At 34.8% G+C, this 13217-nt stretch overlaps 1 protein-coding gene across 2 annotated transcripts; it reads left to right on the top strand.

Moving 5' to 3' along the window:
* Window positions 1-2173: 2173 nt before the first annotated feature.
* On the top strand, window positions 2174-12177 carry LOC138318412 (probable RNA-binding protein EIF1AD). Of its 2 annotated transcripts, XM_069260739.1 has the most exons (7): window positions 2174-2377; window positions 2716-2753; window positions 2865-2990; window positions 7789-7915; window positions 9223-9331; window positions 9712-9820; window positions 10482-12177. In XM_069260739.1, the coding sequence occupies exons 4-7, from the start codon at window positions 7829-7831 to the stop codon at window positions 10657-10659; spliced, it is 483 nt and encodes a 160-aa protein (XP_069116840.1). In that variant the 5' UTR covers window positions 2174-2377; window positions 2716-2753; window positions 2865-2990; window positions 7789-7828; the 3' UTR covers window positions 10660-12177. The 2 variants fall into 2 exon arrangements, with proteins under 2 accessions (XP_069116840.1, XP_069116841.1); XM_069260740.1 differs by lacking the exon at window positions 2716-2753.
* Window positions 12178-13217: the final 1040 nt, after the last annotated feature.

Genomic DNA, 13217 nt, shown 5'->3' with positions numbered 1-13217 from the left:
GAACAGGCTTGGTCAATCTATCATATACAGGATATTACTCAGGAACTTCATGTATGCAACCTTGATATGGCATAAGATTTAAACACAGTGATATTTTTTCGTTAGATATCTTTTGCGAGTTTCCATAAGAAAACAAGAGTTATAAGAAACGTAAAATGTTGCAGTAAAGCCCTTACATAATACTTTACATCGGTATAGATATACATACAATGTATACCCTATTTGAAGACATGGACATACGTTATTTTCGGGTTATAGAATGTGCTTGTTGGCGAAAATATTTTGAATACCAGTCATACTATATGCACGCTGTCAAAAACGTATAAAAATTTTCTCTTGAGAATTGTTTAGTATACACACAGTTGCATGATCAGATACATGTATATTTTACCAGTAATTTGATAATAGACACAAACCTTCTGGTTATCTTATATTCAGTGTAATGCGTATAGGCTCGAAATACATCTTCAATATTACAATGTACGTAAAAACTTTTATTTCAATTTAGCAAGTTTCATCTTAAAAGCAAAAAAAAAAAAAAAAAAAAAAAAAAAAAAACCAACTGCATATTGCAACAGATTTTCTCAAAATTTGCTGCAAAATGGTAAATGGAATTAGCCTAAATATCTACATCATTATGTGCCATCAACAATACCCGACGTCACGTCATTGTCCTTACTGATGACGTCATATGTATGTTAGTAATACGGGGGTTTCGAGATACATAAATGACGTGGGTAAAGTACGATTTACGGCCAATTAATCTCATTTTCAGGTGCTTATGATAATCGAAGGTAATTTTATACCGTACTTTATTCTCTCACAGGGCTCATTACACGGTTTCAAATCAAAGATCGCATATGAACTCTGCTAGGGATGGACTATACCCACGTCGTTTTGGTATCTCGATAGGATAGCAGTGGCGTAGGAAGATGAAACGTAATGGGGGTCCTCAATATATTATAAACCTTGTACACATCTATAGACATTGGTCAAATTGGCATACAAGCGCCGAAGGCGCGAGATTTTGGTGTTTGGGGGGGGGGGGGGTTCCGAGGGTCACCCCGGGAAAAATTATCACGATTTAGAAAGGCTAAGATGTGTTTACGATGTATTTTGATGATTTTAAAGCGTTCTTAACATGGTAATTTTTCGATTTTAAAGTTACTTGCATATAGAAATGCTAATATGCAGCCCTGCTCTATCTGAACATACCGGTTTCACACCACCGGCACATTGGTGTGGTACTGTGGTACTTAAAATAATAATGAATTAATTGTCTTGCTAAGGCATATAAACAAATTCATCTTTTCAGAGACTTTTTTAAAATAGTAGAGTCCTTGATGGACATTTTAATCTAGTCCATGTGTATATAATTTTCATTAGGTCTATTAAAGGTTTGAACATAACGTGCTTGAAAGTTTTAGGAAATGTGCATTTCAATGTGCATTTTTAGAACATTTCAGTCGGCGAAAGTCATTGACCAGTCAGTCCTGCCTAACAGTGACGTCACAATTACCGAAATGACGTCGCTTACATATTTCTCATGGTAGTAAAAAGGAGCACATACTCGTTCGGTTTAGTGAATGCATAGATTTTCTTGATCATTAAATAAGCGTCTCGCTTTGAGCGAAATCATGTAAATTTGCTTTCGTTTTAAATGCCATCTGCATCTGTATATACATGTATAAGGAAATGGTTGCATGATAAACAGAATACACGGTCAGTATCTTAATTACAATACAAGTTTTATTTTCGTGTCGCCACGGAAAGATTCTAAAGTTGAAATTGCAAAACCTCGTCATCTCTTGTCATCGCACAAACAATACCAATTTCGATATTGATTACAGTAAAATAAAAAATATCTTACGTTGGATACATTGTATATGGGTTTGTACATTCATTATTCACATAAACCAGTATTTTAAACAACTTATTTATTTCATCTAGACTAATGATAATTTTCAAACTCCATACAACGCATGCAAGGAGATGTCCTACATCATATCGCTACTCGCGGTGCACTCGATCGTGGTCTTATATTATGTAACTTTTCATCGATTAATTTGATCTAGATATATGAATATGTGGAAGGAACATGTACATGTGTACATGTACAAGATAAAAACAACCCAAAACGACGTGGGTAAAGTACAATTTACCGTCGATTAGTCCCACATTCCGGTGATTATGACGTCACGAAACTCACGTCAAATGATGACGTCATAATCACCGGATGGTGGGACTATCGACGGTACTTTACCCACGTCGTTTTGGGATCTCGAAACTCTCGTAATGTATCACTGCAGAATCTGTATAGTCCACAGAGATTCGTTTTATTGTTGAAGTTTCAATCACAATCATTAATACACATGTTGTAAGTTTATTTTTTATAAGCTTATATATATAAAACAGTATGTTATACTGTATCAAGAAAAATATATGCTTCTATAATTCTGATTTAACAGAAACGTCCGTTTCTGATAAATAATATATTCATATTGAATGAATCATATCAAGATCCTTATGTTCGATAATGTTAAATGAATAAGTGTAATTCTAGCAAGTAGCAGAATTTTTATAAAATATGTTATTCCGGAAAAATATACCAGCATATCTTTCAAAATTTAGAAAATATATCTAGCAAAGCAAACGCTTAAATCGGTAGTATGATTGATCAGTAATTCTAAGCGTCTAATTGACAGTGGTATGTAGTTTCTTTTCAGAAAACGTGTTGAGTGCACTTCTCTGAGGTAAGAAACATCGCAATGTTTATCGTGTCAAAAATGTAACTAATTTGTTATGAATTAATTTGTTGAGTATACATAGTGATTATTTAACCACTAAACCTTTTCAACTCACAGATAACGTCCGTCAGTCAGAAATCTCCGTATTGCACAATCAAGCTCAACTGTGACATCGAGGCGACTCGTCCAGCTATATGTAAAATGCCACATATAGGATGGATTAATACTGATTAACTCGTAAAAGTAAGTATCGAGTTCTTGCTGTTTTGCTTAAGGCATTTAAGTTTGTTTACACGCACTCAATTTAATTTGAAACAGATTAGGCACACTCCCGTATATAGGGAATCGGGGAATAGCCATGCATTTGAGAAACATTCCTGCATTTGAGTATTTCTAATTGGTAATGACCAACTTCAACAAATTGAAGATAATGTCATGAGAGAGATAAATATGGGATTTGAGTTGATTCCGGTAAAGTCAGTAGATAATGATATGTTTATTTTAATATTGGGTATATACTGACAGTACTCCCATAACATGAGAGTCGACTGGTCAGCCGTTTTTTTTATCGGACGTTACTTTGCTGACTGTCGACTCTCATTTCCGAAGGCCTATTTCTTTGATGCAGCTTCCGACGTCAGATGAAGGCGGAATGAAAAGTGCAATAATATCATTATTTCTTGCTCTAACAGTGATAACATTGACGTGTACTTACAGTTTATGTATTAATTATCCCATTTATCTAGGAAAACCATAACTTGGGGCCTCATAAAATAGTATTTTAGCAGATTAGATATGATGAATCCCTTCCGTAACATTTTGACCTAGTTTTAAATATGGCGGCTGGTTACTACAAAAAACGGAACGTGAATTCAAGCGGGCAGAATGCAAGTAAAAGTTAAGGCAGATCAAGCGTTTTGGGGACTTTGCAATTCGTTTTTTCTATTTACCGCGTGGATCGCTTTCATCATGAAGTTTTGTCTGGGTCATGAAAGTTTACGTTAGGAGATGTAAATATTTGTTTTAGATGGATTTTACTGCTGATTTTGTCAAAATACTTGTTGATTTATGAAAAAGAGGTAGGTATTTGACATTGATGACGATTTATATATGATTTAAACGTTTTATATTGTCACAATCCAAACTTTTAAAATGTTACCCACAGCATCGGGTAAATGGTCTATCGGAAGTTAGAGGTTAGACACGACGTAATGTTCCAAAAGTGTCTCGTCGTGCTATACCTCTAACATTTTTGGAGTAATACTGACAGGAGAGTCGACTGGTCAGCCGTTTTTTTATCAGACGTTATTTTGCTGACTGTTGACTCTCATTTCCGAAGGGTCATTTCTTTGATGCAGCTTCCGACGTCAGATGAAGGCGGAATGAAAAGTGCAATAATATCAATATTTATAGCTCAAACAGTGATAACATCGATGTGTACTTACAGTTTAGGTATTAATTATCCCATTTATATAGGAAAACCATAACTTGAGGCCTCATAAAATAGTATTTTAGCAGATTAGATATGATGAATCCTTTCCGTAACATTTTGACCTAGTTTTAAATATGGCGGCTGGTTACTACAAAAAACGGAACGTGAATTCAAGCGGGCAGAATGCAAGTAAAAGTAAAGGCAGATCAAGCGTTTTGGGGACTTTGCAATTCGTTTTTTCTATTTACCGGGTGGATCGCTTTCATCATGAAGTTTTGTCTGGGTCATGAAAGTTTACGTTAGGAAATGTAAATATTTGTTTTAGATAGATTTTACGGCTGATTTTGTTAAAAAACTTGTTGATTTATGAAAAAGAGGTAGATATTTGACATTGATGCCAATTTAAATATGATTTAAACGTTTTATATTGTCATAATCCAAACTTTGAAAATGTTACCCTCAGCATCGGGTAAATGGCCTATCGGAAGTTAGAGGTTAGACACGACGTTATATGTTCCAAAAGTGTCTCGTCGTGCTATACCTCTAACATTGTTGGAGTAACAGGAGAGCAGACTTGAATTGTTCAGGAGTGGAGCAGTACGATATGATATGTGCTGGGATCTTATTCCATTCAGATATTGGCCTAGGGAAGAATGATTGTTTTCTGACCTGGGTTTTACAGTGTGCAAGTTGGAATGATTGTTGGTGAGCTTGCCTGGATTGCCTGTTTGCTGGAATGAGTCTATTTTGTTTACAGATGGCGATTTGATCATTAGCTATTTTGTACATCATGATGAGCCTGGACTCTCTGCGTCTTTCAGCAAGAGGACGCCATAATTTAGTTACCCAAATGCAGGAGAATATGATAAAGTCTGTAGTCGTTTTATTTTTTTTAATATTAATTTAAGGCAAAGCCTCAGAAGAGCGGAACTACATTATAAAAAAAAAATGTAAGTAGAGGTAAGAAGGCAAGTTTGGAAGACTATGAGAAATAGAACGGAAAGCCGAAGGCCACAGTTCTATTTCCCGTAGTCCTCCAAAATTATCCTCTAACCCTTAATTAGGATCATAACAGATTATCTCAGAATGAGATTGTTTAAACTTGTAGTGTGGTCATTGATTTTTATTAAATGCAATTCTTCAAAACTATTGATGGATGTTTTGTGTCTAGCAATATATTGACAGTCGCCATATATATGTCAGAAAGAAATATTAAACTTGAATAGTTAAATTTTGTTTCGATCTTGTTTCTCTCAAAGGCGGAAAACTTGACAACATGCCATGTATCAGAAATGCGCAGGAATATGTGTCGTCATCTTTGGCACCGAGTTTCCTGACGTCATGGCTAATGGTGCCGTGCGCTTGACAACAAACAGAGTGTATCATTTTGACCAGTATATTTATTGTATCGTTTTTGTCTTTGTGTAGTTATCTAAAACTATTTACAGTAATTTTAAAATGTATCCTGACGACACGTTTTGTCTAAAGAGAAAATTTCAAATCTCGTGATGTTATGAGAATTAAAACATGGCTGCCTACATGGAGGTGCAAGACTTCTCCTGCACGACACAATTTCAAAGTCCAAGGAATACTGGAATGTATTGGAATGCTCACACACGTTATGGTTAGTAGAGCTTAGCTCTACGCTCTTATAAAAAAAGGCATCACAATTTTCACTTTAGGCAAAGCCTCAGAAGAGCTACATGTAAATACAGGATCATAACATCATTATTAACTTTATATTGTCTACATTTTTCTACGAGACTATCAATAAAATGTATTTTATTGACAGTCACATAATATCAATAGTTACAAAGAATTCGAAATAATCCAAATGGAATAGTTCAATATACATCAATCATGTGGATAAACTTTGCAGTATGTCATGTTATAAAAAATACGCGGGAATCTGTGCAGTCATCTTTAGCCCCAGGTTTTGTGACGTCATTGCTGATGGTGCCGTGTGCTTGAGAACACACATAGTATATATTGGACCTGTAATGGACCATTACATTTATTGCGCTGTTCTTATAGTAATTTAAAGCGTATTCCGATGACGCGTTTTCGTCTAATGCAGAAAATTTCAAAATCTCGTCATACTTATAATGAGAATTGAAATATGACTGCCTACATGGAGGCGTGAGACTTTTCCCACGGGACAAGATTTCAAAGTTCAAGGGGCACTGGAATGTATTTGCATCTAGATCAAGATATGCTCACACATGTGTTATGTTTAGTAGAGCTTTGCTCTACGTGGCCTTTACAAATTGTAAATATTGACTCCAGCAAGATTTCAATATGAAAAAACGGGGGAAAGCACACAAAATCAAAGTCTAAGTGGTACTTGATTGTATTGGATATTTGATTGTATTGCTCACTCACATGCTATGATTAGTACAGCTTTGCTCTATCAGAAAACATGTATTATATATATAGTAAAAAATCAAAAAAAATCAGGCATCTTCAGGTGAATGGTTGTTTATATATCTTACTGGCTCTACACAGCCTTTAGCCTACACCCATAACATGATAGTTGACTGGTCAGCCATTTTCTTATCGAATGTTATTTTGCTGACTGTTGATCGACACAACGGAATGTCTCAAAAGTATCTTGTTGTACATGTGCTATGTTGCCTCTAACATTGTTTGAGTACCTTTGGCCAAGAAGAGTTGTGCTCTTATCAAAATACGGGTTTAATTTTTAAGTATATTGGTAAACTAAATTATACAGTAAGATCATTCAAGTATCAATGCCTACTTCTTCTAACAAACATTCCTACGAGTGGGGATCAACTACATACATATTTGAAACTGTTCAGTGTTATGTTATGTAAATTATAACATTAAAGTGAATAGTCCGGAAAAGAAAACCAGTCTAAATGCGTTCATTGGCCTTCCAAAAGTTCTCGCATATTAATACGACGGTCAAGTTCTGCTTACGTTTCCCAGTTCTGACCATTGAAATAAAGAAAAGTTGAAAGCATTGAAAGCGAGGCTGTGTGGAAATGTAACCACAGACATAGTCAGCCGGGAGGACGTTTTAGGATTCCTATACATTTATACTTTTAAATTAGTTTCTTTGTACACAGACGGATTTTGACGAGAAATTTTATTTTTCTATTTCATAAGAAATTATACTGGATACATTCACACCATTTTTACCGACTTCAGCCATCCTTGCCCGACTATTCACTTTAAGTTTATAAGTAAATATAATTTGATCTTCAAGTACATGTTGTTGGACTGCACATGTGTTTTATTTTCAATGTTCTGTTTCATTGTGTATTTTGCTTTTAATGTATTGAATCTTTTCATTAGACATGCACTGTACCTGTATATGCAATATCTACTGTACTCTTGGGAGAATGTATTGAATGTTTAATCCCATTTAATTTATGAAATATCGTTGTGGTTTTCTTTTGGAAACAAATCAGATAATAATTTATAATATGTAAGTACTACTCCCCATTCTGATCTACCAGGGTTACTTCTTTTCACATCAGTATGGTAAAGGAGGTAAATCTAACATATCAGAATGCTATTCCCAAGAAAAAATAACTGCTACAATATCGATACTATACATGTACATGCAGACTGTTCATTTTCTAGGTTTGTACTGCTGAAGGATGTGTTATTAACTAAACCAGAGATGTCAAAAGCAACAAAAAGGAAACATGTTACCAAGGAAGTTTTAAACGAATTTGTCCTCCCAGAAGATGGTCAACAGATTGTAAAGGTAAATGTAAGACAGACATGTTTAAGTTTTGTTTGGTGACCTACTGGTTAAGATGTCTTAAGATATTATCACAAGTTTTAGCCTCCAACTCTTATCATGAGCCGTGAATTAGAATCCCATTGGGCAGTTGCCAGGAACTGACTGCTGGTCAGTAGCCAGTTCCCCCCCCCCCACCCTCCCCCGAGTGCTCTGGCAGAGATCAATCTAGGTTTTGGGGGAAACTACCCTTTTTCAAAATAGGGGAAAAGTTTGGCGAAATATAGGGGAATTTGAATCTTCTTATTTTAGTCCAAAATCATATGCATTTTGACAAAACAATTAATTTTATTTTTAGATTTAGTAAAGCAAGATTTTAAGCTCATTAATGAAAAATTTGAGTTAATCATAAAATATGCAGTAGCTGTATACGTATGATAGATATGATGAAATTTGCAAACAAAAGTCTAAAAAAAAATAATGAAAAATAAGTCGCAGGGGAAATTTTGTTACAAAAACGGTGATTTTTTAGATTCAAATGGGGAATTTTAAAAATCTTCAGCGGAATTTTAGGCCAGCGGGGAATTCATTCCTTGAGGGGAAATTTACCCATAAATGGTAATAAATCAGAGCTAGATTGATCCCTGTGTGGCTTTTTTCTCCTCCAACTAAACCTGGCATGACCCTGACTATAAGTGTAAATACTTCATTAAATTCAAACCAAACAAAATAGTATAATGGTCATTATTCTGTCATTTTTTAGCTCACCTGGCCCAAAGGGCGGGTGAGCTTATGTCATGGTGCGGCGTCCCATGGTGCGGCGTCCGTCTTCCGTCCGTCCGTCAACATTTAATTTAAATCGCTACTAGTCATAGAGTTCCGCATGGATTGTGACCAAATTTTGCCACCTTGGGTGAAGGGGAACAGAACTTGTATAAATTTTGGCTCTGACCCCCCGGGGGCAGGAGGGGCGGGGTCCAATAGGGGAAATAGAGGTAAATCCTATATATTGCTACTTGTCCTAGAGTTCTACATGGATTGTAACCAAATTTGGCCACAAGCATCCTTGGGGGAAGGGGAACAGAACTTGTATAAATTTTGGCTCTGACCCCCTGAGGGCAGGAGGGGCAGGGCCCAATAGGGAAATAAGAGGTAAATATTCAAATTCCTTCAGAAAAGAAACAATGAACCTGTATTCAGAACATGACTTGACATTACAAACCAGGTGAGCGATACAGGCCCTCTCTTGTTGTTTATCTGATATATTTATAATGTAGATATATATTTTCATTCCCAGTTCAAAGTTTTTAACTCTTTTTCTTCACATACAGGTAACAGCGGGCCGGGGCAACAATCTGCATGAAGTAGAATCTGACAACCAGGAGAAGTTTTTAGTTAGCATGCCGACTAAATTTAGGAAAAATGTATGGATTAAAAGAGGTAGGGAATTTTCACAATGGAGTTATCTCCCTTCTTATATGAAAATATGAATCTAAGCAACACATTCATGTTAATTTTACTGATGCTATGTGAATGAGAATAGTTTCGATCAACTTATTTATAACAGACGTTGATTCTATACATCTATACTTGCCAATTTTTTATATTCACATGGGAGTAATTTCACGTGTTTAAACTTTTAACCTCAAGAAAGTCTACTTAGTTACCCCTATGAAGAAATTATAGGTTGATTTTGGCACATTTTGTGTTTCTTTTTTTTTTTTTTTTTTTAATTTTTCTCAAACTTCATGTCGATATTGTGTCCTATGATGCCATAAAAAACAGTTAAATACTTCTGACTTTATTAATGTTGGTTTCAGGAGACTATGTACTTGTTCAGCCCATTGAGGAAGGTGACAAAGTGAAAGCTGAGATTGTTACAATATTGTACAAGGAGCAGATAAAGTACATCAAACAGGAAGGATTGTGGTATGTACATGTACAGTAGTAATTATTTCTCTTATAAATAGGATCTTAAATGAGTGTTTTCATATGGGATTTTATGAAACAAGTCTTAATTTTTGCGACCATGGAGAACAAGTTTCATAAAATTTCATATATGAAATGAACATAAAGCTTAAGATACTTTTTATCATATAACTACAACATCCTACAATTGAGAGAATCTCAATGTAAAAATGTGTTACAAAAATCTAGTGGAGGCCGCCATTTTATCATGACGTCCTTCAATTCTTCAATGTCAATTATATAAATTAAATTAAGCCATGATGTATGTCACAATGAATTTTCTGCTCCAGGTTATATTACACTAGTGACACATGCAAATATATTACATTGCTGAGGTCACTGGATATGGGCGGATTATGTGATAAAATTAGGTATTGCAAACTGTTATGTATGCCAACCTCCCCATTTCATCACAGAGGTACCCAGTATAGCAAACAACACATACGTGGATAATCAGCTCATATGGAAGCTTAATGTATATTTTCTGTTTGTTTATCTATATTGTATTATAAACAATATCTCAAATATATGTAAATTTGATTTAATACAAATTTTTCTACCAGCTTTATTATCAATAACTTCTAACAAAATGTAAAAAAGATCATTTGATAATTTCTTTTAGGCCTGAAGCATTCAAAGACAGCCAAGAGGCAAAGAGTGACTGTATGATTCCTGATGATCTTCTACCACCTAGCGATGAGTCGGACGATGATAACGATTGTGACAGTGTTGTGAATATAAACAGACAACAGGTCGCTGTGTATGATGAAAGTGATGACAGTGAAGATGAAGAAAGCTGAATCTACCAGGCATTAATGATAAATAGTTCTTTTTAGAGAGAAATCGTCTAAAACTTCTTCTGTGTCATAAGAAATGAAAGAGTGAGTTCAACAAGATCAAGACCACCATTAAATGCAGGCTTTTATGTGGAACCAATTCATATATAGCTGACATTATATACATTTTGTATGCACATTTATCTGGATTTCCCATAACGTCTGTGTCATTAACGATGTCTTACATGGATTTCATTGTGAAATGTTCGATAGAGTTAATTCAACAAGTACCATTCTTTGTTATTTCAATTTCCTTTAAGTGACTGATATATCCAATTATTTTGATTGAATATGTTTTTGTAGCACATAAAATGTATTCCATCATTTCCTTATAAATATTCATCTGCTGTTTTGAAGAGATGCTGATTCGTATAGTGATTTGCTTTTGAGAGAAAAAAATCACTAAATTGTTGGAAAACTACATAACTTTAGTGTCATCAAAAGGCTCATTCATATAATTTTCTTAGATTTAAATTTTTAAAATCACTAGCTCACCTGCCTGAAGAGCATATGAGGTTATGGCATGGTGCAGCATCTGTTGTCTGTCTGTCCAGCTGACTGTACAGGCATTTTTCATCTTTAACGATTTGGTTTTCATTTCAAACACCAAGAAACCCAGATACATGATGTTGTACCTGTAACATGTTGGGATGAAAGGTTTCCAATTTTGTTCAAATGAATTACAATGTACTTTCAATCAAGGTAACAGGGGTAAAAAAGGCCAAAACCTGGGATAATATTTTTGTCAGGAGATAAAACACCTAGAGTTACTGGGCCTATGTTGGGATGAAGGGCTAGTATTTAGTATAATATACCTGATATTGGGCTAAGGGCATTTTGGAATATCAAGGGCTGGTAAGTTTGTTCAAATGGAAGACCTTGACCTTCATTAAAAGTCACAGGAGTCAAATAGGTTAAATATTTGACCGACTTCTTGCCAATAATTAAGTGACATAGATACCCAATATTGGGGCTGTGGCAATTGCTTTAATGAATGTTTACCAAGTTTGTTAAAATAATGACCCTGACATTTACTCAAGGTTACAGGGGTAAACAAAGCCAAGATCTTTGACTGAATGATTGTCAATAACTAAAAAGCCAATACACCAGATATTTCGGTTGTGACATGCTTGGATGAAGGTCTAGCAGCTTTGTTTCAATGAATGACCTTGGGCTTCATTGAAGTTACTTTGGTAAACATGGAAAAATAAATTATATCACTAAATCACCTGGTAACAGGTAAGCAATTCAGGCCCATTGTTTCATCACATCACTTTTGAAACATTTGTTGGTTTTTTTTTGTGTTTATTTTTTTTAAAGACAGATCATAAGGCAGTGACAAAGAAATATTTTGATGAATTAAAATCTCCTGCAGATATTTCAACTCTTGATTTCTGAGTCTACATGCAGTATGTCTGATGTTAATTATATCTGGTAAATTTGGTACTATTTGCCGGTCAAATAAACTTGTTGCATTATTAAGTTGTGTATTTTCTGTTTTTTGTTGTTGTTAAAGGGACAATTCAGTCTAAGAGAACATTAAAATTTGTACATATATTGGAAAAACCCAGTTCTAATGGATATAAGATCAGTCGGTTTTACTGTGATATGCCAGAAAAGCCCATGGTGGTGAAATGCGTGCGAAATGTTCAAACTCGCTCGCTGTCCGCCATTACACATTGTGGTCGAACATCTGTATTCCGAACCCTGTCCCTTGCTTGTAGAGTAATGCATCTTTTGTCTAGAACCGCTCAAATCGCTCTGACAGTAGTGTGCTTACCTTATTAGGTGAATTATCTTGCCTAAAAAATCCTTTTATCACCTCCTCAGTGGTTATGTAGTTCATTTGTTTAACGTGCGTGACTTTGGCTCAGGTATGGGTACAGCGTACATATTGTACCTGCTTAATCGTATTGATCAACGATTTGTAATTACAACGGTATCAATTAAAATACTAAACAATGACGTGAAATTTGTCAATATTTTATGCTACATGTTTCATAAGAAATGTAGAACAATACATTTATGTCATATTTTGCTTATTGGTTATGTAAAAGAATTAGCCTGAGTGAATTGTCCCTTTAAAGGCATAACCATTATGTTCATTACATGTAGTCAATTTCCCTTTAACATTAAGATGACAGAATTTACTTATTAGTAATTATTGAAGTTGACACTGTGCCATAGTCTAGTGGATTTTGCCTTTAACCCTTTCAGAAAAAAAAAATTATTAATTTGTTTCTGTTAAAATTGCTCATACACTGTATGTGGACCTTTTTGGACTGCTTCATCACTTGTTTTTGTCACAAATCAGAATTTTATTTTGTATTATAGAAAAATAGTGACCTAGAATAGAACCAAGTAGTATTCCATCATAAGCCTAAGTATGAGTGATTTTTCAAAAACGTTAAAAGATGATAAGACATAACTTTCTTCTTGTGATTCTTAGTAGTTCAGTGTGTCATTTTTGTCAATTACCATATTCGCCATAATTAGCGCCAAGGGTGCTTACAAACTGTAGC

The sequence above is a fragment of the Argopecten irradians genome, chromosome 3 (assembly GCF_041381155.1).
Source record: "Argopecten irradians isolate NY chromosome 3, Ai_NY, whole genome shotgun sequence".
NCBI classification, from domain to species: Eukaryota; Metazoa; Mollusca; class Bivalvia; order Pectinida; family Pectinidae; genus Argopecten; species Argopecten irradians.
This window is presented reverse-complemented; position numbering and strand designations above follow the sequence as displayed.

What these genes read in the sequence shown, in the direction of transcription:
- LOC138318412 (XM_069260740.1), top strand. Translation starts at nt 7,829, where the DNA reads ATGTCAAAAGCAACAAAAAGGAAACATGTTACCAAGGAAGTTTTAAAC. An exon ending in AAATGTATGGATTAAAAGAG is followed by an intron (nt 9,332 to 9,711) that starts GTAGGGAATTTT and finishes TGTTGGTTTCAG; the next exon opens with GAGACTATGTACTTGTTCAG. An exon ending in ATCAAACAGGAAGGATTGTG is followed by an intron (nt 9,821 to 10,481) that starts GTATGTACATGT and finishes AATTTCTTTTAG; the next exon opens with GCCTGAAGCATTCAAAGACA.